A 26,272-nucleotide genomic window follows, 5' to 3' on the forward strand; every position below is an offset into this window, starting at 1 on the left:
AGTTACCATGGACTGTGTCTCGGTTACTGGGAGTCGCCTCGGAGAGGGGCCATCACCTCTTGGGAAGTGCCCAGGGGGACCCGAACCTGGAGACACAGGTATGCCAATCAGTGGATTGCTATTTTCTGTGAGGGAAGGCCGGGACACTGATGCTTTAGTGTCTCTGGCCATGACTATAGTACTGGCCGACCCTTACACAATCTAAGTGTCACCTGGTCTGTCAGTATATTCACACCTTTTCTGAAAGGCCACAGAGGCTTCAATGTCATTAATCAAGAGGCACCACTAACCAAACAACACCATGAAGACCAAGGATATCTCCAAACAAGTCAGGGACAAAGTTGTTGAGAAGTATAAGGGTACCGTTACACTTAGCGATGCACCAGCGATCCCGACGATATGGATCGCTGGTGCATCACTAAGTGGTTGCTAGTGAGCTGCCACACAGGCAGATCTCACCAGCGACATAGCAGGGGTCGGGGGTCGCTACTTACCTGTCAGACGCAGCGATCCTGACGTCCTCCACAGGAAGCGCCCGACGAGAAATGATCCAGGACCTTCTCGCGCGACCAGCGATGAGCAGCGGGGGAGCCGGTCGGAGGTAAGTATCAGACATAGCGATATCGCTAGCAATATCGCTGCTACGTCACAAAATCGGTGACTTTACAGCGATATTGCTAGCGATATCGCTATGTGTACCGGGGGCTTTAGTCAGGTTTGGGTTATAAATAAAAACCCAATCTCTGATGATCCCCAGAGCACCATCAAATCCATTATCAATAAATGCAAAGAACATGGTACAACAACAAGCCTGCCAAGAGAGGGTCACCCACCAAAACTCTCTGCCCAGGCAAGGAGGGCAGTAATCAGAAAGGGAACACAGACACCAAAGGTAACCCTGAGAAAGATGAAGAGTTACTAAGCAGAGACTGAAGTATCTACTGAAGTATCTGTCCATATGACCACAATAAGTCGTACCATAAGTCAGTTGAGAATCTGTGGTCAGACTTGGACATTGCTATTCACCAGAGGTAGCCATCTACAGTAACTTGAAGGAGTTGGAGCAAAAATCCCAGTCACAAGATGTGGAAAGCTCATAGAGACATATCCAAAGTAACCTGCAGCTGTAATTGCAGCAAAAGGAGGCTGAACAAAGTACCAACTTTTGGGGGGTGAATAATTATGCACACGGAAGTTTTCAGTTATTTTGTCCAATTTGTTGTTTGCTTCACAATAAAAAGAAAGCCAAATGTTCACAGTTGTAGGCATATTGCGTACATGAACTGTTGTAAATCCTCAAAAAAAACAGTGAAATTCCAGGTAGCAAAATAGAAAAAATTCCAAGGAGGGTGAACACTTTCGTAAGCCACTGTATGTCACAGGAGGTGCTTCTCCTAGTAACTAGCGAAAAGAACTATGGGAATAAGAGGTGCACCTGTCATATGATGATTTTTTTACTTCTAGAGATGATTGCTGCCATGGGACTCTGACAATAACTTAATATCCTATTGTACAATTTCATATTTGACTGATCAAAGTATGTATATTAATTAAGGACACAAGGAAGCTAGCCAATTGCCAAATAACAATTCAGTCTCATCTTAAGTGTATTTTGTACCTTAACTGGCTCTCAGAGTCTCAGTGATTTCCATGTGATGGAACTTTAGCCTGTCTCATCTGCAGTGGTGAAACTTGAAGCTTGTGGACCCTCAGGCAAAATATCCAACAAGGGCCGCAAATGTTGCATGTCTTTAATAGCAATACTATTTTCACATGTAAGAAAGAAACCTTTTGATCCTCATAGGCTCCTGCACCTATTATAGTTACTCTCCTGCTCCTATGACTTCTGCTTGTTATAGGTTTCTCCGTATAAGCGTTACAAGCAAAAGGCAGAGGAGGCAGTCTAAAGTTATATACCACAAGATACACTGAATATTTTGCACACAGCACTCACAATGGCATGGACATTATAACTGCAACTAATTATTATATGAAGTAATATATTACTGTTCTTTTATAATGCAGAATTGATATATTGAACTGCATATAGAGGGACAAGGAATGTACTGATAGACTAGAGATCTTATGACCCAGGAGCAAATTTTTAAAATATTCAAAGGTTTGAATGCAAAGACCTATAGTACATATACTATTAATAATTTAGATATTACCTGAATAATTTCCTTGCTTTTCCACCCACTGGGTAGCTGCGATTTTTCTTTTCATATTCTTCATTAAAAAGGTCAAAAGAGTATGTAGATCGATCAACTATGTATCGAGGACGAGCCTTATTCATGGTTTCGCTTTTATCAGTTGAAGTGACAGATATTCCTTTAATAAACTAACATATGAAAAAGATATAGAAGAATGTTTATATAGCTATAATTTATATAAATATATAACACTGAAAACATATCATGAAAGGGTTTAAAGCTTTTTAGAGACCATAAACTGTATATTTGTAAAGTATATATAAAAAAGTCACTTAGTTGGTGCTAATTTCCATTATTTTCTGCTTCCCTAAAGACAATCACCATTGTGAACAATAACATTTTCTTTTTTTATTTTGACTACTATTCCTACCTCCAATGGCAAATAAATCTCATACAGATTTTCCACTTTCTATGATATTTTGCTATAAACTCTTAGCAGGTTAGGTTGTGGAATTGTTAATTTAATTCTCATTTTCCATTTAGCTCCAACTCCTATACTGAAGAAACTGATAGGGGTCCATGTGATGCAAGACATAAGCAGTCGTATGATTGCTTCATCCACTTTATCTGACTGTGATTTTATCTTAGCAGATGCATAAAAGGGTGGTCCGAAACTGAACCTTATTTTAATCCTAAATCTTTTTTAATGTCATAATGTTAGCATTTTTCTAATATACTTTAATTAAAAATTCCCTATCCTTCCCTCACTACTCTATTTAACTGCTTTATTTTTTGTTGTACTACTTCCTTTATGATGATTCTTTGTATGAGAATCCTCAGTGCATGCTGGGATATGCAAGCAAGTCATCATCAGGGCAAGAGGCTAATGTCACTGTCCCACCCTCTGTCCCCACCTTGAAATGAAGCGTCATCAGTGATGTCAGCTTCAGACACTGGGCTAGTCCCTGCTCTACTGATCATGCATTGTTTGACAAGTCTGATGTATGCTCAACTGGATCTTGTCACTGTGCACTTGGAAGTCACTTGGCTGGGGTGGCTGTAGTCCTTATCGCTCGTTCTCTTCCTTCAATGTGCAATGACAGTGCGCTCTTTTGTCAGCTTGTTATTTCTGATCAGAGCCATTGATTCTGTGCATTGTTACTGTGCACTCAGAAGAACAGTGAACATTGACAAGATCCTACTGAGCATCCATCGAATTGATAATTGACACATGCTCAGTAGAGCAGGGACTAGCCCAGCCTCTGAATTGGACATCATTGATGACGCTTCCTTCAGGATGAGTGCAGAGGCTGCCCCCTGATAATGACTCAATTACATATCTTAGCACAGACACACAGGGATTGCCAAATGAAGCGTCATCGCAAAGGAAACAGTAAGAACAAAATAAAGCTGTAAAGACAGTAGTGAAGTAAAGATAGGACATTTTTCGTTAAAGTATATCAGAGAAAAGATTAGATTATGTCATTTAATAGAGATTCAGACATAAATTTTATTTAATTTGGGATCACCCCTTTAAATATAGCCACTACCATCATAGTAATACAAAAATCCTTCAAAATCAATCTGAAATTTTAAGAAGCAAAAAAATTAAGAGCTTTTCCTTCACTTTGAATGACTATTATATATTTACAATATGGCTGCACTATTGCTTTTGGCAACTGTAGGCCAGGCACAACTCTGCATCTTAATTTGTCACTGTTGGTTCCACAAATCTTGCATAAATCATTAGTCTAAGGGCCCAGTCACACATAGCGACTCACCAGCGATCCCGTCAACGATATGAACTTGTCAGGATCGCTGGTGTGTCGCTACGTGATCGCTGGTGAGCTGCCAAACAGGCAGCTTCACCAGCGATCAGCACCAGCGACAACGAGCACGTGCGTCGCTGTGTACCTTAGTTACCAGCGCGCTGTTGCAGGGAGCTGGTAACCAAGGTAAACAGCGGGTTTCTAAGCGCCACGCGATGCGTGCTGGCCAGCGGGAGACCAACGATCAAAAAAAATGTCCAGGGCTTTCCACAACGATCAGTGATACCCGGGAGGGGGGCCGGTCGCTGATAGGTGTCACACACAGTGATCTCGCTGGTGAGATCGCTGTTGCGTCACAAAACTAGTGACTCAGCAGCGATCTCGCTAGCGAGATCGCTGTGTGTGACGGGGGCTTTAGAACTGTTGTTAATCTTACTAGAACAATAAGCTTCTTTCTCAATTTATAAAGAGCCCTGCAGATAGAAATAAGTGAAAGCCTAAAGAACATACCAGAAATAGTGCAAACCAGTGGTCCAGGCGGCGTCAGAACCCAACGCGCATCGTTACTAGAGTGGCTTCGTCAGGGGTAGGAGTGGTCTTGTTCTTTAAGCTTTCACTCATTTCTATTTGCAGGACTAGTACCTAACTCTCCATGTATACCTCCACCTTGGGTATAAGGGAACTCTGCCGCTGGCTACACTAGATTTATATGACATCATACTAAGCTATCTGCCTTTGGCTCACAGCATGGTGCATATGGCTACTTAGATTGTCCTGATCTGTCCTACATGACAGTGTCCATAAGCCTATATCCATCCTGCATCTTTAGGGTATGGTCTTTATTATACTGCATGGTTATGTGATATGGTTTTACTTTATGGTTATGCTGTTTGTCAACCATGTGGGTCTAACTATGTAATCTGAGTATTACATCTTCATTAAGGCCTTTAGGGATGTGCACTTGTGATTATCCACTTATCTGTATTAGCTACTAACAGCACAATAGCTGTGTTTATTATATGCTATATTTTGTGAATATCTTGAGTGGTTAGTGCACACAAATATTTGTGGGAATATGTATGGTTATGATAACCAAGTGGGATTTAACGACATAATCTGGATATTATACCTACAATTAAGGCCTTTGGGATCTGCATTGGTGATTATCCACTCATCATCTGCACTAGTTAATTAACAGCACATTAGCTGTGTCCACTATATGCTATATTTGTGAATATCCAAGTGGTTAAATATTTGTGGAATTACTATGTTCCTCTGGCTATATAGTGCTCTATGCAGAAGTTCTCTTTGTGCACACAATATTGTGTTGCTATTATTCAACTTACAGCATTCATAGTATAACCATTTCATGTCCAGAGCTATTTAATCTAGTGATTCTTTAGACTTCAATATTACCATATATTCATATTAAGTGTGTTCATGTCCAGGGGGTTCAACCCCATAATGGGGTACTTGTCTACCGTTTTTAAATGGTTTTAACTTGGTGTGTTTTTGGACTCTAATAAATTTGTAACTTTGCACAATTTTTGGGTGGTCCCTGGAATATAGTATGCCTCTTTTTCTCTTTAGTTTGAAGAGATCAGGAATTCCTAATGTTATATGTGAAGCATGGAAGACAGAATAGATAGAAAAGTACTGGGGAAAATGCAGCATACAAGTCACAGATGTGGTGTTATTCCTCATGTGCACACATGACAGCTTATAATGAAAGTCACAACCTTTTTTGACCAATGTGTTTTACATATAATTTGTACCGTTTACTTTCCTTATCACGTTTTAATAAGCATATTTTTTAGATGACTGCCAAAATACTAGATATGTTACAATACCATTAAAAACATATGTATTCACATATTAATACATGTATTCTAAAATGTTGTCAAAGTAGCACAATGGACACAGTGGGAACATCAGCTGCTGCTTCCAGAAAGATCACAGAATGTCCTTCTGAACAGCCTGTGCAAACAGGGATGACAACGCAACGAGAGGGTTCAGTTTCTCAGATTGCAAAATATCCTGAGCGGATATCAGTGTGGAAAAAGTGGCAGTATTTGCTCGAGTTTTTGAGAGGATACTATGCATGTCCCATTGTGTTTATGTACATGGGCGTGTGTGTATTTTTAATACCCTGTGAGGATATGGTGACAGCAGGGTCGGTTTAATGCAGGAACATAGCTGCTACAACTGGACTGAAGAGGAGATTAAAGTCAAAGTGGCAGTTTAATGTTGTGGTTAATCTCTGATTAAAAAGCTAGATTTATGCTTCATTTACACATACAGTGCAATAATTCTCTTTACTATGTTTATTTTAGTACGTTTCTGGATTGTGAATCAAAAGAAATTACAGTACTGAAGGAGACCTGTCACCACAGAATTCTCTCTAAGTAATGGCAGCGCAGTAAAGGTGGGTTTTTACTTACATTTTAAAATGTATTTATGTTACAGGTAACATGCTACATAGAAACCATATAATAAGTGTTATATTCTCAATACCCAGTCAACCAGATGGGTCACTGCACAGAGCATTGGGGCTATACTTCATATCTGCACTGTAATCATGCCCACTTGATTGACATATCAGACCTGTGATAAGGTTCCTTTTACCCCTTAACGTCCAATGACAGATATACAGTATCCAACATTGGACGCCTGCTCCTGTTTGGTGCGGGCTCCAGCAATGAGCCAGCACCCTTTCTGACACATGACAGCTGATCTGATCAGCTGTCATGTGCCCCTAACAGGCGCAGGTGGAATCGCGATCCACTTGCAGCTGTTAACATGTTAAAAGCCACTGTCAATCTCTGACAGCAGCATTTAACATGCACTCGCAGGAAGCGTGTCATTATCCCCGCCCATCAGCGCCTGTGTCACATGACCACGAGTCACTGATAGGTTGGCATGACATTCCAGGGTCTGCAGGATATATAAAAGTTCAAGTCACCCCCTATTCAAAATAAAGCAATTAATAAAACATATGTTTGGCATTCCCACGTTCAGAATCGCCCAATCTGATCTGTAAACGACGAAATGAAAAAAAAAATCAAAACGACAGAATTACATGTGTTTGGTCGCTGCAATGCAATGAAATGCAATAATAGGCGGTCAAAATATCATATCCACACTAAAATGGTATCAATAAAAACGTCAGACCGGCGCACAAAAAATAAGCCCTCACCCAACCCGAGATGACAAAAAATGGAGGCGCTACGGATTTCAGAAAATGGCACTATATATATATATTATACAAACTTCTTTTTCACCGCTTAAATAAAAAAGAACCTAGACAGGTTTGTTATCTATGAACTCGTAATGACCTGGAGAGTAATAATAGCCAGTCAGTTTTAGCATTTATTGAACATGGTAAAAAAAAAATTGTGGAATTGCACTTTTTTTGGCAATTTCTCCACAGTTTGAATTTTTTCCCCCTTTTTCCAGTACACAATATGGTAAAACCAATGGTGCTGTTCAAAAGTACAACTCGTCCCACAGAAAACAAGACCTCACATGGCCATATTGATGGAAAAATAACAAAGTTATGGCTTTGGGAAGAAGGGGAGCAAAAAAGGGAAACGCAAAAACGGAAATACCTCTGGTCCTTAAGGGGGTTAAAGAGTAACAATCTTTTTTATTTTGTTTCTGTCATTAATCCATAGTACACAAAGAAACTTTGTAATATATCTTATAAGGGAAATCTGCTTCTCCTCTTGGACTGATCATTCATTCTCAAAATTCTTAACTCATAGCTAAAATCTGTCTTCAGTGAATACAGATTTTCCCATTACTGTGATAGATGTCTGTTGGTGCTCATAAAGTTCTACGGAGAACTGTAACTACCATTTGCAGCAGTTCCTTAGAGGTCTAAAAGTACCAACAGTCATCTCCTATCTCAGTAATGCGAAAATTTGCCTTTACTAAATACAGATTTTACTCAGGGGAGAGAGGGCCACCAATGCCGACACCTATTTCAGCTAGATGTGCAACCAAGTAATTGCAACATAATCAGTAATGAATTTCCCACTGCAAGGAGACATACAGTGTAACGTACATGTGTGCTCAAAACAAAAACTTAGAGTTGAGTGAGCTCCAAACTGTCACAAATCTGGAAAAGCAATTACGAGTAGAGTTGAGCGAAACGGGTCGAAAAATTTCAAAAGTCGCCGACTTTGGCAAAGTCGGGTTTCATGAAACAAAACCCGACCCTAGGATGAGGTCGGCCACGAGGTCGGCGACTTACGCGCCAAAGTCGCGTTTCAAAAGTTTGTTTTGCGCTCTTTTTCAGCCAATCAGGATCCACGGACACTGTGGGCAACGTGATGACATAGGCAGGGGTCACCACCATCTTTCAGAAGGGCATGCAAGTGATTGGCTTGCTTTGGTGGGCGTCACAGGGGTTATAAAAGGGTGTGCACGCCGACCGCCATCTTACTTCTGCTAATCTTAGCATAGGGAGAGGTTGCTGCTGCTGATTCTGTAGGGAGCGCGTTAGGCAGGGAAGAAGAAAAAAAAACTGCTTCTGCTGCTAGCGATTTTGCCTGTACAACACACCAGTCACTGTGTGTGCAGTGCAAGGGGAGGCTATATTGTGGTGGATCAGCGGTGTTGGTTGTTAGGCTGCCTTCTAAGGCTTCCTGACAGCTGCATTGCTGTTTACCCACTGCTCTGCAAACTGCTTTTTTAAAAGCAATCCCAATTTTTTTTTTTGTCCTGCTGAGGTACTGAGCGTGCATTTTTTCACACCATACAGCGGTGTACGCTCCTCACACAGTACCGTGTAACGGCTGTTATCACAGCCACAGTGAAGCTATCTGTGTGTCACTCTGTGAGAATAAGTCGAGGACATGTTCCGTTCTTACAGACCTGCACCTACTAGTTTTGTCTAGCTTTCAAACAGTTAAATATATTTGCTGTTTGATCACATTCAAAACTATAGAGAGACTGCGTGTGTCAGTCCGTATACTTAAAAAACACGGAGCTTGACAATTTTACGTACACCGGACAGCCGTGTACGTAGACGCTCCTCTCAGTACCGTGTAACGGCTGTTATCACGGCCACAGTGAAACTATCTGTGTATCACTCTGTGAGAATAAGTCGAGGACATGTTCCGTTCTTACAGACCTGCACCTACTAGTTTTGTCTAGCTTTCAAACAGTTAAATATATTTGCTGTTTGATCACATTCAAAACTATAGAGAGACAGTGTGTGTCAGTCCGTATACTTAAAAAACACGGAGCTTGACAATTTTATGTACACTGGACAGCCGTGTACGTGCACGCTCCTCTCAGTACCGCGTAACGGCTGTTATCACGGCCACAGTGAAGCTATCTGTGTGTCACTGTGGAAGGATAAGTGGAGGACTTGTTCCGTTCTTACAGACCTACACTCTAGGGAGATTCCTATTCTGCCCAATTCTACATACACCTTGTAGTTTGTGATACACTAGCCAATTTCTGCCTGTGACATAGCGCTCTGATATTCAGTGGGCCTCACACAATCCATAAGTGTCCAGTGTCCACTAGTGTGTGCAGAAATTCAAAATCTCTGTGATCCTGTAGTCACTTTTTTCACACCTGTGCCATCGAGCCTGTGACATAGCACTCTGATATTCAGTGGGCCTCACACAATCCAAAAGTGTCCAGTGTCCACTAGTGTGTGCAGAAATTCAAAATCTCCCTTATCCTGTAGTCACTTTTTTCACACCTGTGCCATCGAGCCTGTGACATAGCGCTCTGATATTCAGTGGGCCTCACACAATCCAAAAGTGTCCAGTGTCCACTAGTGTGTGCAGAAATTCAAAATCTCTGTGATCCTGTAGTCACTTTTTTCACACCTGTGCCATCGAGCCTGTGACATAGCGCTCTGATATTCAGTGGGCCTCACACAATCCAAAAGTGTCCAGTGTCCACTAGTGTGTGCAGAAATTCAAAATCTCCCTTATCCTGTAGTCACTTTTTTCACACCTGTGCCATCGAGCCTGTGACATAGCGCTCTGATATTCAGTGGGCCTCACACAATCCAAAAGTGTCCAGTGTCCACTAGTGTGTGCAGAAATTCAAAATCTCTGTGATCCTGTAGTCACTTTTTTCACACCTGTGCCATCGAGCCTGTGACATAGCGCTGTGATATTCAGTGGGCCTCACGCAATCCATAAGTGTCCAGTGTCCACAAGTGTGTGCAGAAATTCAAAATCTCCCCTGTCCTATAGACACCTTGTACCTTGTTTTACATTACTATATAGTTTGTTGGATTTTGTCTACATTTCTACAAAAAATGAGGAAGGCTGGTGGAAGAGGCCGTGGAATTGGGCGGGGGTTGGCAGCTGGTAATGATGGTGTTGGTGGTGGATCTGATGGTAGTGGCAAGAGCAAAATAGGACCGAATGCAGGAGGTGTTGAGCCTGCGTCATCGTCTGGCTCCATAAGGCTTAGTTTTCTAGGAGTTGGCAAACCGCTTTTAAAGCCAGAGCATCAGGAAAAAGTTTTGTCTTACATTGCTGACTCAGCCTCCAGCTCTATCGCCTCCTCTTCTTCAGTTGTAAAAAGTAAAAGCACTGAGTCGTCATTGGAGGCTCATGTTCATGAACCACACCTTTCCTTGTGTCCTTCACCCAAACCAAGATTGAAGGATGACGTAGGCCATACTACTGATTACTCCATGGAGCTGTTTTCACATACCATGCCTGGATTCTATGATTCTATGATTCTATGATTATCAAGTGAAATGGTGAATTACCCAGGCCAAGATGAATCTGACATGGAGTGCACTGATGCACAGCCACTGATAGATGATTCTGCTGGTACATTCACTCAGAGCACTACATTGTCCTTGCAGTGTACAGAGCCAGATTCTGACCCTGATGAGACTCAGGTGCCCCTTCCCGCACACTATACCACCATACACGGTGACACAGAGGAAGGTGCACATGACATAGAAGAGGAGGTGATGGATGACCCAGTTGTTGACCCAGATTGGCATCCATTGGGGAAAGAGGGTGCTGCTTCCAATAGCTCAGATGAGGAGCATCCACAGCAGACATCGACATCGCAACAGCTGTTATCTGGCAGGCCCGGAGCACTCCAAAGACAGGTTCCAAAAATCAAAAGAGTTGCTGGACAGCTTGTCCAGAGGGTCAAAAGATCACAGCGTGCTAGGCCGCAAAATGTCTGCCAAAGTAGGAAGAGTGCAGTGTGGCACTTTTTTGAACAAAATCCTCATGATCAGGCCAAGGTTATCTGTAAGAAGTGCGCAAAGACCTTTAGCCGAGGGAAAAATCTTAAAAATTTGAATAGCAGTTGTATGCTTAGACATTTAACCACCATGCACTTGCAAGCGTGGACACAACACCAAACCTCAAGTGCCACATGTGCAACTGATCACAAAGAAGGTAGTCAGCAACGCTACATTGTTTCCCCCACTGTAAGCCCACCGGTTAGCACAGCAGCAAATGCTGAGGTGTCGTTGCAAGGCCACAGCAGTCAGGGAATCCCACTGTTATATCAACGAAATACTGAATCTAGGCCATCAGAAAGAACACCAACTCCATCACCATCATCAATCCTCTCTCAGTCCGCCCTGTCCACCGCTACTTCCACCATATGCAGCTCTCAAGTCCAGCTCACCCTCCCAGACACTATGAGTAGGTCAAGAAAGTACTCAGTCTCTCATCCACGTACACTGGGTTTGAACGCCCACATTGCCAAACTAATCTCTTTTGAGATGATGCCCTATCGGTTGGTGGAAAGCGCAGCTTTCCGCGAACTCATGGCCTATGCAGTACCACGCTATGACCTACCCAGTCGCCACTTCTTCTCTCGCAAAGCCATCCCAGCCCTCCACCATCATGTGAAAGACCGCATTGTCCATGCACTCAAGCAGTCAGTGAGTGGAAAGGTGCACCTCACAACTGATGCATGGTCCAGTCGGCATGGCCAGGGCCGTTACGTGTCCATCACTGCGCACTGGGTTAATGTGGTGGATGCAGGGTCCACAGGGGACAGCGGTGGTGGGACAGTGCTGCCTAGCCCACGGTATAGGAAACAGTTGGCTGTAGGCGTTCGACCCTCCTCCTCCTCCAGAAGCGAAAGCTCGTCCACAGAGCGCAGTCGTACGAGCACTTCATCTGCAGCTGCCACTGTTGCACACGAGGTGTCCCCCTATCGAGCAGCTAGTGGAAAGCGTCAGCAGGCTGTGTTGCAGATGATGTGTTTGGGCGACAGACACACCGCCGAGGTGCTGGCCGAGTACTTTCAGCGACAAACTGAGTCATGGCTGGGCAGTGTACATCTTGAGGCAGGCAAGGTAGTTAGTGATAACGGCCGTAATTTTGTGGCAGCCATAGCCCTTTCAAAACTCAGCCACATACCTTGCTTGGCTCACACCTTGAACCTGGTGGTGCAGTGCTTCCTCAAAAATTATCCGGAGTTAACAGCCCTGCTCCAGAAGGTGCGAAGACTGTGCGCGCACATCCGCCGGTCGCCTGTACACTCCGTTCGTATGCAGAAGCTGCAGCGATTGCTCCACCTTCCCAACCACCGCCTCATTATCGACATTGCAACAAGGTGGAACTCCACCCTGCACATGGTGGAGCGGCTGTGCGAGCAGAGGCAGGCCATAATGCATTTGTGGGAGGATACACGGCCAGGCACTTTGAGAGCAGACATGGAGTTGACAGGTGTGCAGTGGTCGAAGCTGAAAGACCTCTGTAAAGTCCTTCAGTGTTTTGAGGAATGCACACGGCTGGTAAGCGCAGACGACGCCATCCTAAGCATGAGCATCCCACTTATGCGTCTGCTCATGCAAACTTTGACGCACCTTAAGGAGCAGGCATCTGCAGCCAATGTTGATAAGGAGGAAGAGGAGGAGGGAATCCTTGATGACATTCAGCCATTGTCTGCTCAGGGACCTCTCCTGGACGAGGTGGAGGAAGAAGAGGAGGAGGAGGATGATGATGATGGGGATGATTACTTAGGGGAGGAGGATGCATCTCGTGGGGCAAGTGAAAATGTTGGCGTGGCAAGGTCTGGTACAGGGTTTGTGCGTGACTGGAGGGATGTGGATTTGCCAGAAAGTGCTCCTCCACCCAGCACTCGCAGTGCATCATTGACACCGGGAACATTGGCTCACATGTCAGATTATGCCTTGCAGATCCTAAAAAGGGACCCCCGCATTGCCAGAATGATGAACGATGACGACTACTGGTTGGCCAGCATCCTGGATCCATGCTATAAAGGTAAATTACAAAACATCATGCCACAGGAGAACCTTGACCTAATATGGCTAATAAACAAGCAACTCTTTTAAATCGGTTGCTTGAGGCATTCCCAGCACACAGCAGCGGTGATGGTTCTCACACGAGCCGTACGGGCCGGGGGCAGCTTGGCAGAGGTGTTCATGGTGCACACAGCAGAAGTGGCGTTGGAGACAGGGGTTTCATGACAATGTTGTGGACTGATTTTTCAAGTACCGCTCACACAACTGGTAATACTGCATCGATGGAAAGTGACAGGAGACAGCAGTTGTCAACTATGGTTACAAACTACTTTTCCTCCCATATCGATGTTCTCCCACACAGGTCATTCCCCTTTGACTATTGGGCTGCTAAACTGGACACCTGGCCTGAATTGGCACAATATGCCTTACAGGAGCTCGCTTGCCCAGCTGCAAGTGTGCTATCGGAAAGAGTCTTCAGTTCAGCTGGATCAATCCTGACAGAAAAAAGGACCCGTCTGTCAACCCAAAATGTGGATGATCTAACCTTCATTAAAATGAACCATGCATGGGTTTCCAAGGATTTTGTCCCACCTTCCCCTGATGACACATAGGGTGACAGAAAAATGGCTTGCTTTGGTCCACCTCTTCCTGGGACTTGACCTATTTCGCCTTTTGCATCAGCTGAATGTCCAACATCAACATATGCCACTTTCTAAAACTCCCTAACTGTGCTGCCTCCCCCCCCCATGGCCGGGGTCACCACCTAGCGCACAACACCGTGCGAGTGCCGTTGCTCTGGACAGGTGGGTAGGCCGACTCTTGGGCGCGGGCACTGGCACAGGGTCCCTCATAGTGCAATCAAGTGTCTCTGACGTTGGTGGTGCACACCCGCCATCAGACACACCGCCGTACTATGAGGGGCCCAGTGCCAGTACCAACGCCCACGAGTGAGCCCCCCTTGCTTGGGCAGGGCCCCAGCATTTGCAATCTTTACCTCTCCCTGCTCCTCCGCTGTGTAGTCTGGGCCGTCAAATCCATACTGTGCCTGACACCGTCTGAGCCTGCCTCCTGATGTATAGACATATATTTTGAATGTGTACGCTATCCATACATGTTATCCGGGGATACGGTACTCTTTCTCACCTTTGTGCAATCACGTGCAATCCATACTGGGCCTAACACCGTCTGAGCCTGCCTCCTGATGTATAGACATATATTTTGAATGTGTACGCTATCCATACATGTTATCCGGGGATACGGTACCCTTTCTCACCTTTGTGCAATCACGTGCAAGCCATACTGGGCCTAACACCGTCTGAGCCTGCCTCCTGATGTATAGACATATATTTTGAATGTGTACGCTATCCATACATGTTATCCGGGGATACGGTACCCTTTCTCACCTTTGTGCAATCACGTGTAATCCATACTGGGCCTAACACCGTCTGAGCCTGCCTCCTGATGTATAGTCATATATTTTGAATGTGTACGCTATCCATACATGTTATCCGGGGATACGGTACCCTTTCTCACCTTTGTGCAATCACGTGTAATCCATACTGGGCCTAACACCGTCTGAGCCTGCCTCCTGATGTATAGACATATATTTTGAATGTGTACGCTATCCATACATGTTATCCGGGGATACGGTACCTTCTCACCTTTGTGCAATCACGTGCAAGCCATACTGGGCCTAACACCGTCTGAGCCTGCCTCCTGATGTATAGACATATATTTTGAATGTGTACGCTATCCATACATGTTATCCGGGGATACGGTACCCTTTCTCACCTTTGTGCAATCACGTGCAAGCCATACTGGGCCTAACACCGTCTGAGCCTGCCTCCTGATGTATTGACATATATTTTGAATGTCTACGCTATCCATACATGTTATCCGGGGATACGGTACCCTTTCTCACCTTTGTGCAATCATGTGTAATCCATACTGGGCGTGATAACGGCTGGCGAGCTGTTAAGCAAGCTACAGCACCTGTGGTTTGCACACGTAAGTTTTTCATTTTTTCAGGAATGACGGTTAGGCCTAATTCCGGAACTGCGGTTGACCTGGACTTACTGGGAAATCATCGTTCGCGGGTAATAATTGTAATCAGTGATCCCCATCACTAACGTTGTTCAGCGGGTTATCTGCATCTGTAAGCGACAAATGCTGGCCTTTTCAGTGTAGCACACATGCAGCCACGGACATGTAAGGGCATGACACACCAGTTATTGGCCAATCTCATGTGCCAGAGCCTCACGTGTCCCTCTAGTAAGCCGGACTCGGACCACGGGGCATGACGGAGTCTCGTTCGTTAACGGAATTAAGCTTGCAATGTGTGCATCTTTTCTGTAGCTGGCATGGTTGAGGTTTCCCAGGTGGAGTCGAATTTAACCGTAGGCTCCACTCCTGGTGGTGCCCTTCTGGACGTTCCTTTAAGGTTCAGCTTTGCAACCATACTGCCCACGTAAAACAAACACTTTGCCTTCATGAACGCTGTTTGGAGGGTCATGACTCGTGGGAATAACGCTGCCCAATCAGTTAACCTGCTAGAGAGATCCTTCGTTGCTCCCAAGCATGACATCACACTCCCTAGGAGGAAGGTAATGCCACTGTGGCGACCGTACTCCTGGGGGCGACACAAGTGCACTGATGCCCAGCCACTGCTCGATGAGTCTGCTGGTACATTGACCCAGACCACTACATTCCCCTCGCACGCTACACGGCCTGAATCTGACCCTGATGAAACTCAGGTTACCCTTCCTATATACAGTTCCATCTTACACGGTGACAAAGAGGAAGCTGCAGATGAAAGTGCAGGTTCGGCCCACCCGCCATCAGACACACCACCGTACTATCAGGGGCCCTGTGCCAGTGCTGTCGCCAACGAGTGGGCCCCCCCTGCTTGCTCAGGATCACAGCAGTTGCAAGGTTGAAATACTGTGCAGTGAGATGGAAGATGGGGACGACGAGGAGTCCAGACTAGTACAGGGATTCCCTAGCGAGGAGACTTATTTGATTGTTTTCAATGTTGGGACAGCAATTTTTGGGGAGCACTATACTCTGGAGAATGATAGATGGGGCCCACCATACACTGGAACATTCCAAAGGTGGACATCAGACACTGGAGCAGCATTTACAGGGCCCATTATACACTAGAGCATTAGAAATGGGGCCCATTATGTTTGGAGCATTATTTGGGCCCATAAGACAGTGGAGCTTCATCCATGGGGACCAACATATACTGTAGCATTATGTGGAGCTCATCATATACTGTTTCAAACATTATATGGGACCAATGATTCTGTATGGAGAAATAGATGGGCCTCGTCATGAGATGTAAAAAGTGAAGTATTTTTCATTGTACTATACCGCTATTTCTCTGCCGTATCGGAGCATGATGAGTTGTGGTATGTGTTAAAGGGGCGCTCTTTCGCCCAGGGCACATGAAAACCTGGAGCCAACCCTACCCCCCACAACTTTAGCCAAATAACCCCCATTTTTCAGTGCGTAACTTGTATTATGAAGTTAATTAAGGTTGACAAGCTTAAGTAAGAAGAATTGATGCTTTTGGCATTCAAATGGGCACTGTAGGTTTGTTTCCTGTCCTCCTCTCACTGCCGACTTTTATTCCCCATTGACTTACATTGGGTTTCGTGTTTCGGGACGACCCCGACTTTTCCCTATAATCGGCCGATCTTGCTCGACCCGACTTTTGGAAAAGTCGGGTTTCACGAAACGAAACTTGACCCTAAAAACCAAAAGTCGCTCAACTCTAATTACAAGTAGCAACGTCATCACCACCACCTAACGTTATATGTCTCGCTAAAGAGAAGCAGCTCCAGCCATCACATTAGGGGTGAATTAATTAATTGTTTGACCAAATATAGCGGGATTATTTTCAAGTTGATAGTTTTGTAATGATGGTAAAAGTATTGAAATGGTCCTTGGCAGTAAAAGGCTTCCCATCCCTATTTTACAAGCTATGGAACATGTAATCAATTCATGGCACAGCTGAGACTACCAAGTGCCCCTATTCTCGGACTAAAGGTCAAAATAATAAACTGAAGGTCATAATACAAAAGTAATTGTCACCTTTATAATTATGTTTTCTAATAGTTCCTATATACAGCACAGGATGATGTGGCATGGCTGGAGGATGGGATTGTGGCCTAAAGTTTTTGCAGCCGAGTGTAATTATACTATATTTACACTAAAGCTTTGTATTATTTTTTATAATCGAATCGGAAGGCTTGCTTTTGTTTTTATTGTAACTGAAGACACATGTGATTTCACACTTGACAACTCGGGGAAAGATCAGCCAAAAACTAACAGGCGTGCACATTACTTTTGAGGTAGGGCTGTCTGGTAAATCAATGGAAGCATGTTGGCTGACATCTAAAATAATGCAGACAAGATTAGAGGTAGTGTGAGAAGATTAATGTAAGACTTGTTCTAGTGGGCATGGCTTATTGCTAGCATTTTGCAAACAAATACTCATCTGTAGGGAACAAACATGTTTCATTGTTGGACGATCCTTGCAAATAAATCTATAAAGGTGAAACTCTTCCTTGCAAACAGATTGGACATATCCCATACTCAAAGTAGTTAAAAGATGCTTACGCCTTTGTATCTTTTACGGTTTCAACTTTGTATTTCCATTGGTTTCTAAATATTACTAGCTTTCTTCTGCTGATAAATCCTTTAAACATTGTTTTAATATGATATATTTGAGGATATGACCAGTACAGTTGTTTCTGTTGATGGTCCAGGTTCTCAACCCTAGTACTAGGTTTTCGTAATATGTTTACATTTTTAGAGTCACTATGGTGCAATAGCGTCTGCAGCTGCATCATTTGGGGGAGCCACATGCAAGAAGCTCAAAAAGCACCTGCAGTTATTGAGCTACAATTTGGGGAACAGTCTCCCAATGTCTCAATGACATGTCAGAAGATTTGAAGTGGATGTGATACAAGTGGACATGGAACTTTTGGGCTGTAGAGTTCAACGTTCCGAGCAATTAGATCAGTGTCTTGTTATAAACGCATTAGTCCATAATACACAAAGTATTGCCAACAAATCTTACCTTGTCTTGAACCTGATTGTAAGCCATGTTCTTGTCCTAGTCCTTCAGTGCACTATCTCTAATCGCCTGCCCATGTTATCTGGCCAGTGTTTGATAGCTCAGTGTCTCTAAGCTTTCCACACTATACAAAGAACAGATACGAGTTCCAGAAATGACTGCACTCCCTCTGTCTGGCATTGGTGTAGCATAGGCATGCAGGGTTTGGCTGATGTGATTGATGACAACGATACATGACAATAATAACAGTACTTTATCTGTATCAGTTCCTGGCACATTTTCTGTGCTCATCAGAACAATACAACCTTTGTGCACATGAGCTTACAGTCTAATTGGTGGCAACAGCGAGACTCTCAGCTAAAAACACGTCTTCAATCCTCAAAACCATTATTTAAAAATGCGTATGGCCTTTGCATCCATATTTTGTCACATCTATAACATCTAAGCCTATTGCAATGCTTTGATGATCTTAATATTAAAGGAATGTTCCAAGGAATAAAAATGATTGCTCAATGGGCTTAGACTATTTAAAAGTAGGTTAAGACACAATAACCACCCTCACTGTTTACCTACTGGGCCAGTTCTAGCGCTCACCTGGTCTCCACAGATTTGTTCATTTAGTTTCTGATCTCAACATAGTAGAAATGGCTGGAAGAACTAATCACCACGTGGATAGTAATTACTTGAATGGGCCTGTTTCTGGAGTTTCAAGAATGGGGCCAGTTAGCAGAGGCCAACAGTGACCAAGTGAGCAACAAGACAGGACCTGTGGGGGGTAGATGAGAATTGTTTTTTCTTTTAATATTTTGAAGCAGTCTGAGCCCCTTGACCAATAATTGTTATTACTCAAAATACTCTTTTAAAAATAACTAAGTAAACAATAAATTCATCTCAAGAACCACCATACAGCTAATAAAATAGCTTGTCTAATGACAAAAAATGACAAAAGTCAAAAGATTAGCACCAAAGTTAGCTTGAGATGGGGATGTCATATGGTATATCGTGAAAAGTCATCAATCAGAAATATAATAAAGAAGCACTCCATAATTTGAGTGTACCTCTGGATTTTATATGGGGAGAGTGTGAGCACTGCACTTGTTCTGCTTTCAGTACTAAGGGTGACTGCAATACAGACCTTGTGTCTCCTGGCTAAGACTACAGCGTCTCAATGTATCCTGGATGATTTGGCTTCAGCTTGTGTTCCCTGCCTCCTGCTTGTAAGAGCTGACAGGAAAATCTAATCACAAGCTGGAGGCAGGGAAGACATATCATAGGATTCATTGGAGATTCTGCACACATCACAGATAGTATAGGCAGTTAGTGTGTGAATTTTTATAACAGGAGCTAAGCTAAGGCAGAAATTATATTTTCAGCAGACAGAGCTTCCCAGATCATCCACACAACCCTCCAGAATGAAATGGTTCAAAATGAGCGGAACTGGGATGAAATACATGGTTGTGAGTAAGTTGTATATGTGCATAATAATACCAAAGCTATAGTTATATTTTATATCTAAAGATCAAGTTAAATTTAACTTCTTAGATTAATCTAATAGAATACTCATTTTAATTCACTTTTTTCAATTAAATTTTAGAATCACAAGCTGCTGAAAAAAACAACAAATATGGACCTTATCACTACATAAGTATTTTACAATTATGATTATATTACTGCCACATCGCAAATATATTACTTGACCTATACAATACAGCTAGTGACAACAGAATTATAGTTTAATATATAAAGTATGGGTCATGTGACAATGTCCCCAATTCTGTGCCCCTTTCCTGCAATAATGTTCCCCATCCTGGCCCCTTTCTGTAATAATGTCCTCATTAGAGATGAGCGACTTTGCCTTTTTTCGGTTCGAGTCGGGTTTCATGAAACCCGACTTTCGCAAAAGTCGGGTTGAACGCAATCGGCCGATTATCGTGAAAAGTCGAAGGCCGACTGAAACATGAAACCAAACCCAATGCAAGTCAATAGGGAAGAAAAGTCGGCAGTGAGTGGAGGACAGGAAACACTCCTACAGTGCCCATTTTAATGCCAAAAACATCAATTCTTATTCCTTAAGCTTGTCAATCTTAATTTACTTTATAATAATAGTTAGACCTTGAAAACTGGGGGTTATTTGGCTAAAGTTGTTCGGGGGTAGGGCTGGCTCCAGATTTTCATGGGCCCAGGGCCAAAGAGTGTCACTGGGCTCCTTTAACACATGCCACTATTCATGATCCTCTGATACGGCAGAGAAATAGCAGTATAGTACAATGAAAAATACTTCACTTCTTATATCACATGACTGATATCCATTTTAAATTCTCCAATAGCTCCAAAAACGGACAGTATTCCATACAGTATTATGGCCACCGCATAGTGCGCCATACAGAGTAATGAGGCCCATATATTTCTCATACAGAATCATTGGTCCCATATAATGTTCAATACAGTATATGATGAGCTCCACATAATGCTACAGCATATGTTGGTCCCCATGGATGAAGCTCCACTGTCTTATGGGCCCAAATAATGCTCCATATATAATGGGCCCCATTTCTAATGCTCCAGTGTATAATGGGCCCTGTAAATGCTGCTCCAGTGTCTGATGTCCACCTTTGGAATGCTCCAGTGTATGGTGGGCCCCATATATCATTCTCCAGAGTATAGTGCTCCCCAAAAATTGCTCCCAACCTTTAAAACAATTAAATAAGTCTCCTCGCTAGGGAATCCCTGTACTCTGGACTCCTCGTTGTCCCCATCTTCCATCTCTCTGCACTTGGACTGTTTAGGCAGAGGGCGTACAGACGTGATGTCATCGCGCTCTCTGACAAGAACGTCACTGTCAGGAAATGCGGAAGATGTCACGGCGGTGGAGCAGGGAGAGGTAAGTATTTCAACTTTGCAAGTGCTGTGATCCTGAGCAAGCAGGGGGGCCCACTCGTTGGTGACGGCACTGGCACAGGGCCCCTCATAGTACGGCGGTGTATCTGACGGCGGGTGGGGGTGGGGGTGGGCCTGGGGGTGGGGGTGGGCCTGGGGGTGGGGGTGGGCCTGGGGGTGGGGGTGGGCCCTCCCACTGGCAGAGACACTTTTGCGTACTTTAAGGGCCCTGTGCCAGTGCCGTCACCCATGAGTATGCCCCCCCCACCTGCTCAGGGAACCTGCACTTTCATCTGCACCTTCCTCTTTGTCACCGTGTAAGGTGGTATGGTATGCAGGAAGGGGAACCTGAGTTTCATCAGGGACAGATTCTGGCTGTGTAGAGTGCGAGGGGAATGTAGTGGTCTGGGTCAATGTACCAGCAGAATCATCTAGCAGTGGCTGGGCATCAGTGCACTTGTGGCACCCCCAGGAGTACGGTCGCCACAGTGGCATTACCTTCCTCCTAGGGAGTGTGATGTCCTGCTTGGGAGCAACGAAGGATCTCTCTAGCAGTTAAACCAACACACAACACAGTTCCCACTCCAGGCCAGCAGGGAGAGCTCTGAACCTGACTGCTGAGGAGCTGCTCTCTGTGGTCGGGAGGATGGAAGTTAGGGCAGTCTGTGATGGGAAGGGGAAGTGTGTGGACGTGAGAAGGGGAGCTGGAGGATGAGCAGAGTTAAGGCTCACTCCTAGCTGGAGCGCATGGTCCGGATTTTGGTCTCCGAGTTTGTAGGGACACTGACGGTCCTGCAGCAGAAACCGGAGGAAGTAGTAGCTGTAAATGCTCTGTTCCCAACTAAGGCTCGGAGGCCCCAGCAGCGACGTGTGTGAGCCAGAAGGAAAAGGCTACGGCTGCCTGCCATACGAGAAAGTTCCAAAAGAGAGTCAACAGGGGGAACTTCAGTGAACTCAGTACTGCGAGTACCTCAGATAAGCGCTAGAACAGAGGCCACACTACCTATCTGCATAGAGAGAATTCCTAATTTGCTTCCAGGCTGACCAACTCCTTCTCCATCTGTACTCTGGGTCCTGGACGGCACTTACCAAGTACAGGTGAAGGAACTGCACGACTGTGTCTGTCATCTTTCTCCTGCGCCTGGCGCACGGCTCTGCTACATCCTGCACTGCACACCATCTACCAACTCTTTCATCTGCCCTGCGACTACGACCCTACCTGTGCAGGGCTTCTACATCTTAGCTGCACCACAACATCTGTCCCAGAGAAGCGACACTGCAGCACTGGTCAATCTGATCAGAAACCACAGGTGGCGTCACGTATCATTCACCTATAAACGTTATTCACCCCTTTGCATGGACGCCCAGGACCATGGACCGGGTCACCACCACCGTGACACATCCCTCTGAGACACCGGCCCAGTACCGATTAACCCCACTGCCCTGGCTGGCGACCCACACTCCATGTCAGATTCATCTTGGACTGGGGAATTCACGATGTGACTTGATAACCCAGGCATGGTATGTGAGAAAGAGCTACATGGACTAATGTGAAGTGTGGCCTGCTGCATCATTAACTTTTGGAGGGGGTGAATGACACAAGGAAAGGTGTTGTTCCTGACCAGGAGCCTCCACTGACGACTCAGTGCTTTTATTTTTTGAAACTTCAGAAGAGGAGGCGATAGAGCTGGAGGCTGTGTCAGCAATGTAAGCCAAAACTTGCTCCTGAAGCTCCGGCTTTAAAAGCGGTTTACCTACTCCCAGATAAGGGAGCCTTTGAGGCCTTGTGGAGCCAGACAATGACGCAGGCTGAACACCTCCTGCCTTAGGTGCTATTGTGCTTTTGCCACTACCAGCAGATGCACCATCAGTACCAGCTGGCAACCCCTGCCCACTTCCGCGGCCTCTTCCACCATACTTCCTCATTTTTGGGAAAATGTACCCAAAATACCACCAGCTATATTGTACTGTAAAACAAGGTACAAGGTGCATATGGTATTGGGGAGAATTTGAATCTCCCTAGAGATTTTAGGAGGCTGAACAATTATCTCAGGCCCAATATAGATTACACCTCAATTTAACAGGCTGAAATAGGCTGGTGTATGACAAGGTACAAGGTGTATATAGTATTGGGGAGAATTTGAATCTCCCTAGAGATTTTAGAAGGCTGAACTATTATCTCAGGCCCACTATAGATTACACCTCAATTTAACAGGCTGAAATTGGCTGGTGTATGACAAGGTACAAGGTGTATATAGTATTGGGGAAAAATATTCAGAATTGAGAGTCCTCAGTGGTTGATACCTTTTAATGGCTAACTGAAAAGATGGTAACACATTGCAAGCTTTCGAGACTACTCAGGTCTCTTCATCGGGCATTGACTAATACAACATCTGAAGAATCACATATATATGCACAACACAGCACAGAAAAAATGCAATAGATAAGACAAGTGACGTGAAGCAGAATTATCATTTTGGGATAGGGAGAAACATAAATATTGGACTAGTTCATAGATAAGGAGTCTGGATTACCACTGAGGACTCTCAATTCTGAATATTTTTCTATCTACTGGCTAACACGGTACAAAGATATACATCTTTCCTGTTTCAAAATATAGTATTGGGGAGAATTTGAATCTCCATAGAGATTTTAGGAGGCTGAACTATTATCTCAGGCCCACTATAGATTACACCTCAATTTAACAGGCTGAAATAGGCAGGTGTATGACCAGGCACAAGGTGTGTATATAGTACTGGGGAGAATTGAAAGCTCCCTAGAGATTTTAGGAGGCTGACAATGATGCTCTCAGTCCAAGTATGGCAGCAGGCAGCCTAATAAGCAGGACTGCTGCACACAAAAGGGTGGAAAAATGAACACTTGGTAAATGTGCAGAAAAGAGGAAGAAAAGTGTTTTTGCTTTTAAAAAAGCAGTTTGCACAGCAGTGTGCAAACAGCAATGCAGCTATCAGGGAGCCTTATAAGGCAGCCTAATAACCAACAGAGCTGATGCACAAAAAATATATCCTCCCCTGTCACTGCACACAAACTGTTGTGTTGTACAGTGGAAATCGCTACCAGCAGAAGCAGTGTTTTTTTTCTTCTTCCCTGCCTAACGCTCTCCCTTATTCAGAATCAGCAGCAGGAACCTCTCCCTATGCTAAGATTGGCAGGTAAGATGGTGGTCGGCGTGCACGCCCTTTTATAGCCCCTGTGACGCCACAGGCAGACAGCAGACAGTATTGAAAGTAGGAGGATTTATGTCTCTTGAGCTTTAGCACTATGGCACTTTTCAACAAGTTAGTCCCCTGAAGAGTTACTTGGATGAAACGTGTTGGGACACCCCTCTAAGGGAAAGTGCAGGGCATGTGCAATATAGGGTGAGCTGTGGACTGCCCTTGTCAGGGCGAGAGTTTGGGGATCAGATGATTGCAGTTTTTTTAGGGATTTGACAGGGTATTGTCCCTCCATCGCGATCTTCCTGTGTGTAAACAGAGTATTCCTGGAGACTCCTGGCCGTCTGCACAAACCGGTGACATTGCTCCTTTTTTTTACATCTCATCTACTGGTATTATTGTGACCATAAACTTGTTTGGTCTAGTTATTTAAATATATATATGCAATTGGCTATGGCATTGTGTGCTAATTGTCAATCTATGCTGTATCCTCTAGATAAATTGTTGCCTGATATGGAATACTAGCAACATTTTATATCCTATATGATGCATTTAGGTGGTTCCTTTTTCCCTTTAGGGATTACCCACTGAATTGGCATCCTTTTAACCACTTTTTGGTGACACATATTGGTTGGTTCTTTTAATTTATATATTAAAAGTTATGTTTTAATTTCACCTATTGCTATATATAAAAATATATTTTTGAGGTGAGATTTGCTTGTCAATTTTGACAGAAATTGGCCTTTTTGCTGTATTTGTTGCCCCTGTGACGCCACAGAAAGCAAGCCAATCACTTGCATGCCCTTCTCAAAGATTGTGGTGACCGCTGCCCATGTCATCGCGTTGCCCACAGTGTGCGTCCTCCATCATTGGCTGAAAAAGGGCGCAGGAAGCATCATTTGAAACGCGACTTTGGCGCTCTGGTCGCCGACCTCAGGGCCGACCTCACGCTATGGTCAGGTTTTGTTTCATGAAACCCGACTTTAGCGAAAGTCGGCGACTTATGAATTTGACTGACCCGTTTCGCTCAACTCTAGTCCTCATCACACATAATGTGGCATAATGAATGTCTCATACAAGTCTCCAGACAATATGCAACATTACGGTATGCATTTCACATTAAGATTATTAGGTATATAATTTCATTTAGCAGTCTGATTAATTTGTCACTGTCAGTTATCACTTATTCGGTGCACAGCCATTTTCAGTAATACTTTGTACATGTTCTAGCCCATATGATCACTGTGTAAATCTGCGTTTAAAGTACTGATAGAAAGGAAAATGATAAAAATAAACACTGAGAGCAAACAAGGGAAAAATAGGCAGCAAATTAAATTCCAACTTCTGCAAATAGATGAAGTAATTATATAAGATGTGGACAATAGAAGAGAAAACAGGACACCCGAGCATTTGTCAGATACCTGTGCCAGGCTGATCTCTCTCACTGTAGATATTCTATGAATTAAAACTGCGGTAATTATACATGTATTGGAAAAAGGGTGAGAGATGTTTTATATGGAAATAAGTTAGAAAGATAATTATTATCAGTATGATAGAAAGAATACACCAATATTTCATGCTAAATGTAGAAGGGAAGTGCCCCAAAATGTACATATACTGCGTATGTATGTATATATCTATACCCAGCGCTGGGGTCCTGGATTCAAATCCCACCAAGCACAACATCTGCAAGGAGTTTTTATGTTCTCCCCGTGTTTGTGTGGGTTTCCTCCGGGTACTCCGGTTTCCTCCCACATTACAAAGACATACTGATAAGGAATTTAGATTGTGAGCCCCATCGGGGACAGCGATGATAATGTGTGAAAACTGTAAAGTGCTGCGGAATATGTTAGCGCTATATAAAAATAAAAATTATATATATATATATATATATAAATATATATATATATATGCAAAAAAGACCAGAAAACATATAGAACTGGCACTTTCAATAAATAGATATATACAATAATCTGATGATACAT

The 26,272-nt window shown here is 43.9% G+C and overlaps 1 protein-coding gene and 1 long non-coding RNA gene across 3 annotated transcripts in view; one reads left to right on the forward strand and one right to left on the reverse strand.

Annotated features, from left to right (window-relative positions):
* The window catches only part of LOC141099122 (uncharacterized), a 117,808-nt gene that overhangs the window by 89,146 nt on the left and 2,390 nt on the right, over nucleotides 1-26,272 (forward strand). The window contains exon 2 of the long non-coding RNA XR_012234417.1: nucleotides 6,256-6,347. This is a non-coding gene — a long non-coding RNA (uncharacterized lncRNA). The remainder of the gene's footprint in view (nucleotides 1-6,255; nucleotides 6,348-26,272) is intronic.
* The window catches only part of SLC26A9 (solute carrier family 26 member 9), a 147,596-nt gene that overhangs the window by 75,702 nt on the left and 45,622 nt on the right, over nucleotides 1-26,272 (reverse strand). For both annotated transcript variants that reach the window (XM_073587235.1, XM_073587234.1), the window contains exon 2: nucleotides 2,172-2,341. In XM_073587235.1, coding sequence (XP_073443336.1) covers nucleotides 2,172-2,296 — 125 coding nt within the window. In that variant the 5' untranslated portion in view covers nucleotides 2,297-2,341. The remainder of the gene's footprint in view (nucleotides 1-2,171; nucleotides 2,342-26,272) is intronic.

This window comes from Dendrobates tinctorius, unplaced genomic scaffold (genome assembly GCF_039654945.1).
Source record: "Dendrobates tinctorius isolate UK_male_01 unplaced genomic scaffold, ASM3965494v1 ptg000098l, whole genome shotgun sequence".
Taxonomy (NCBI): Eukaryota; Metazoa; Chordata; class Amphibia; order Anura; family Dendrobatidae; genus Dendrobates; species Dendrobates tinctorius.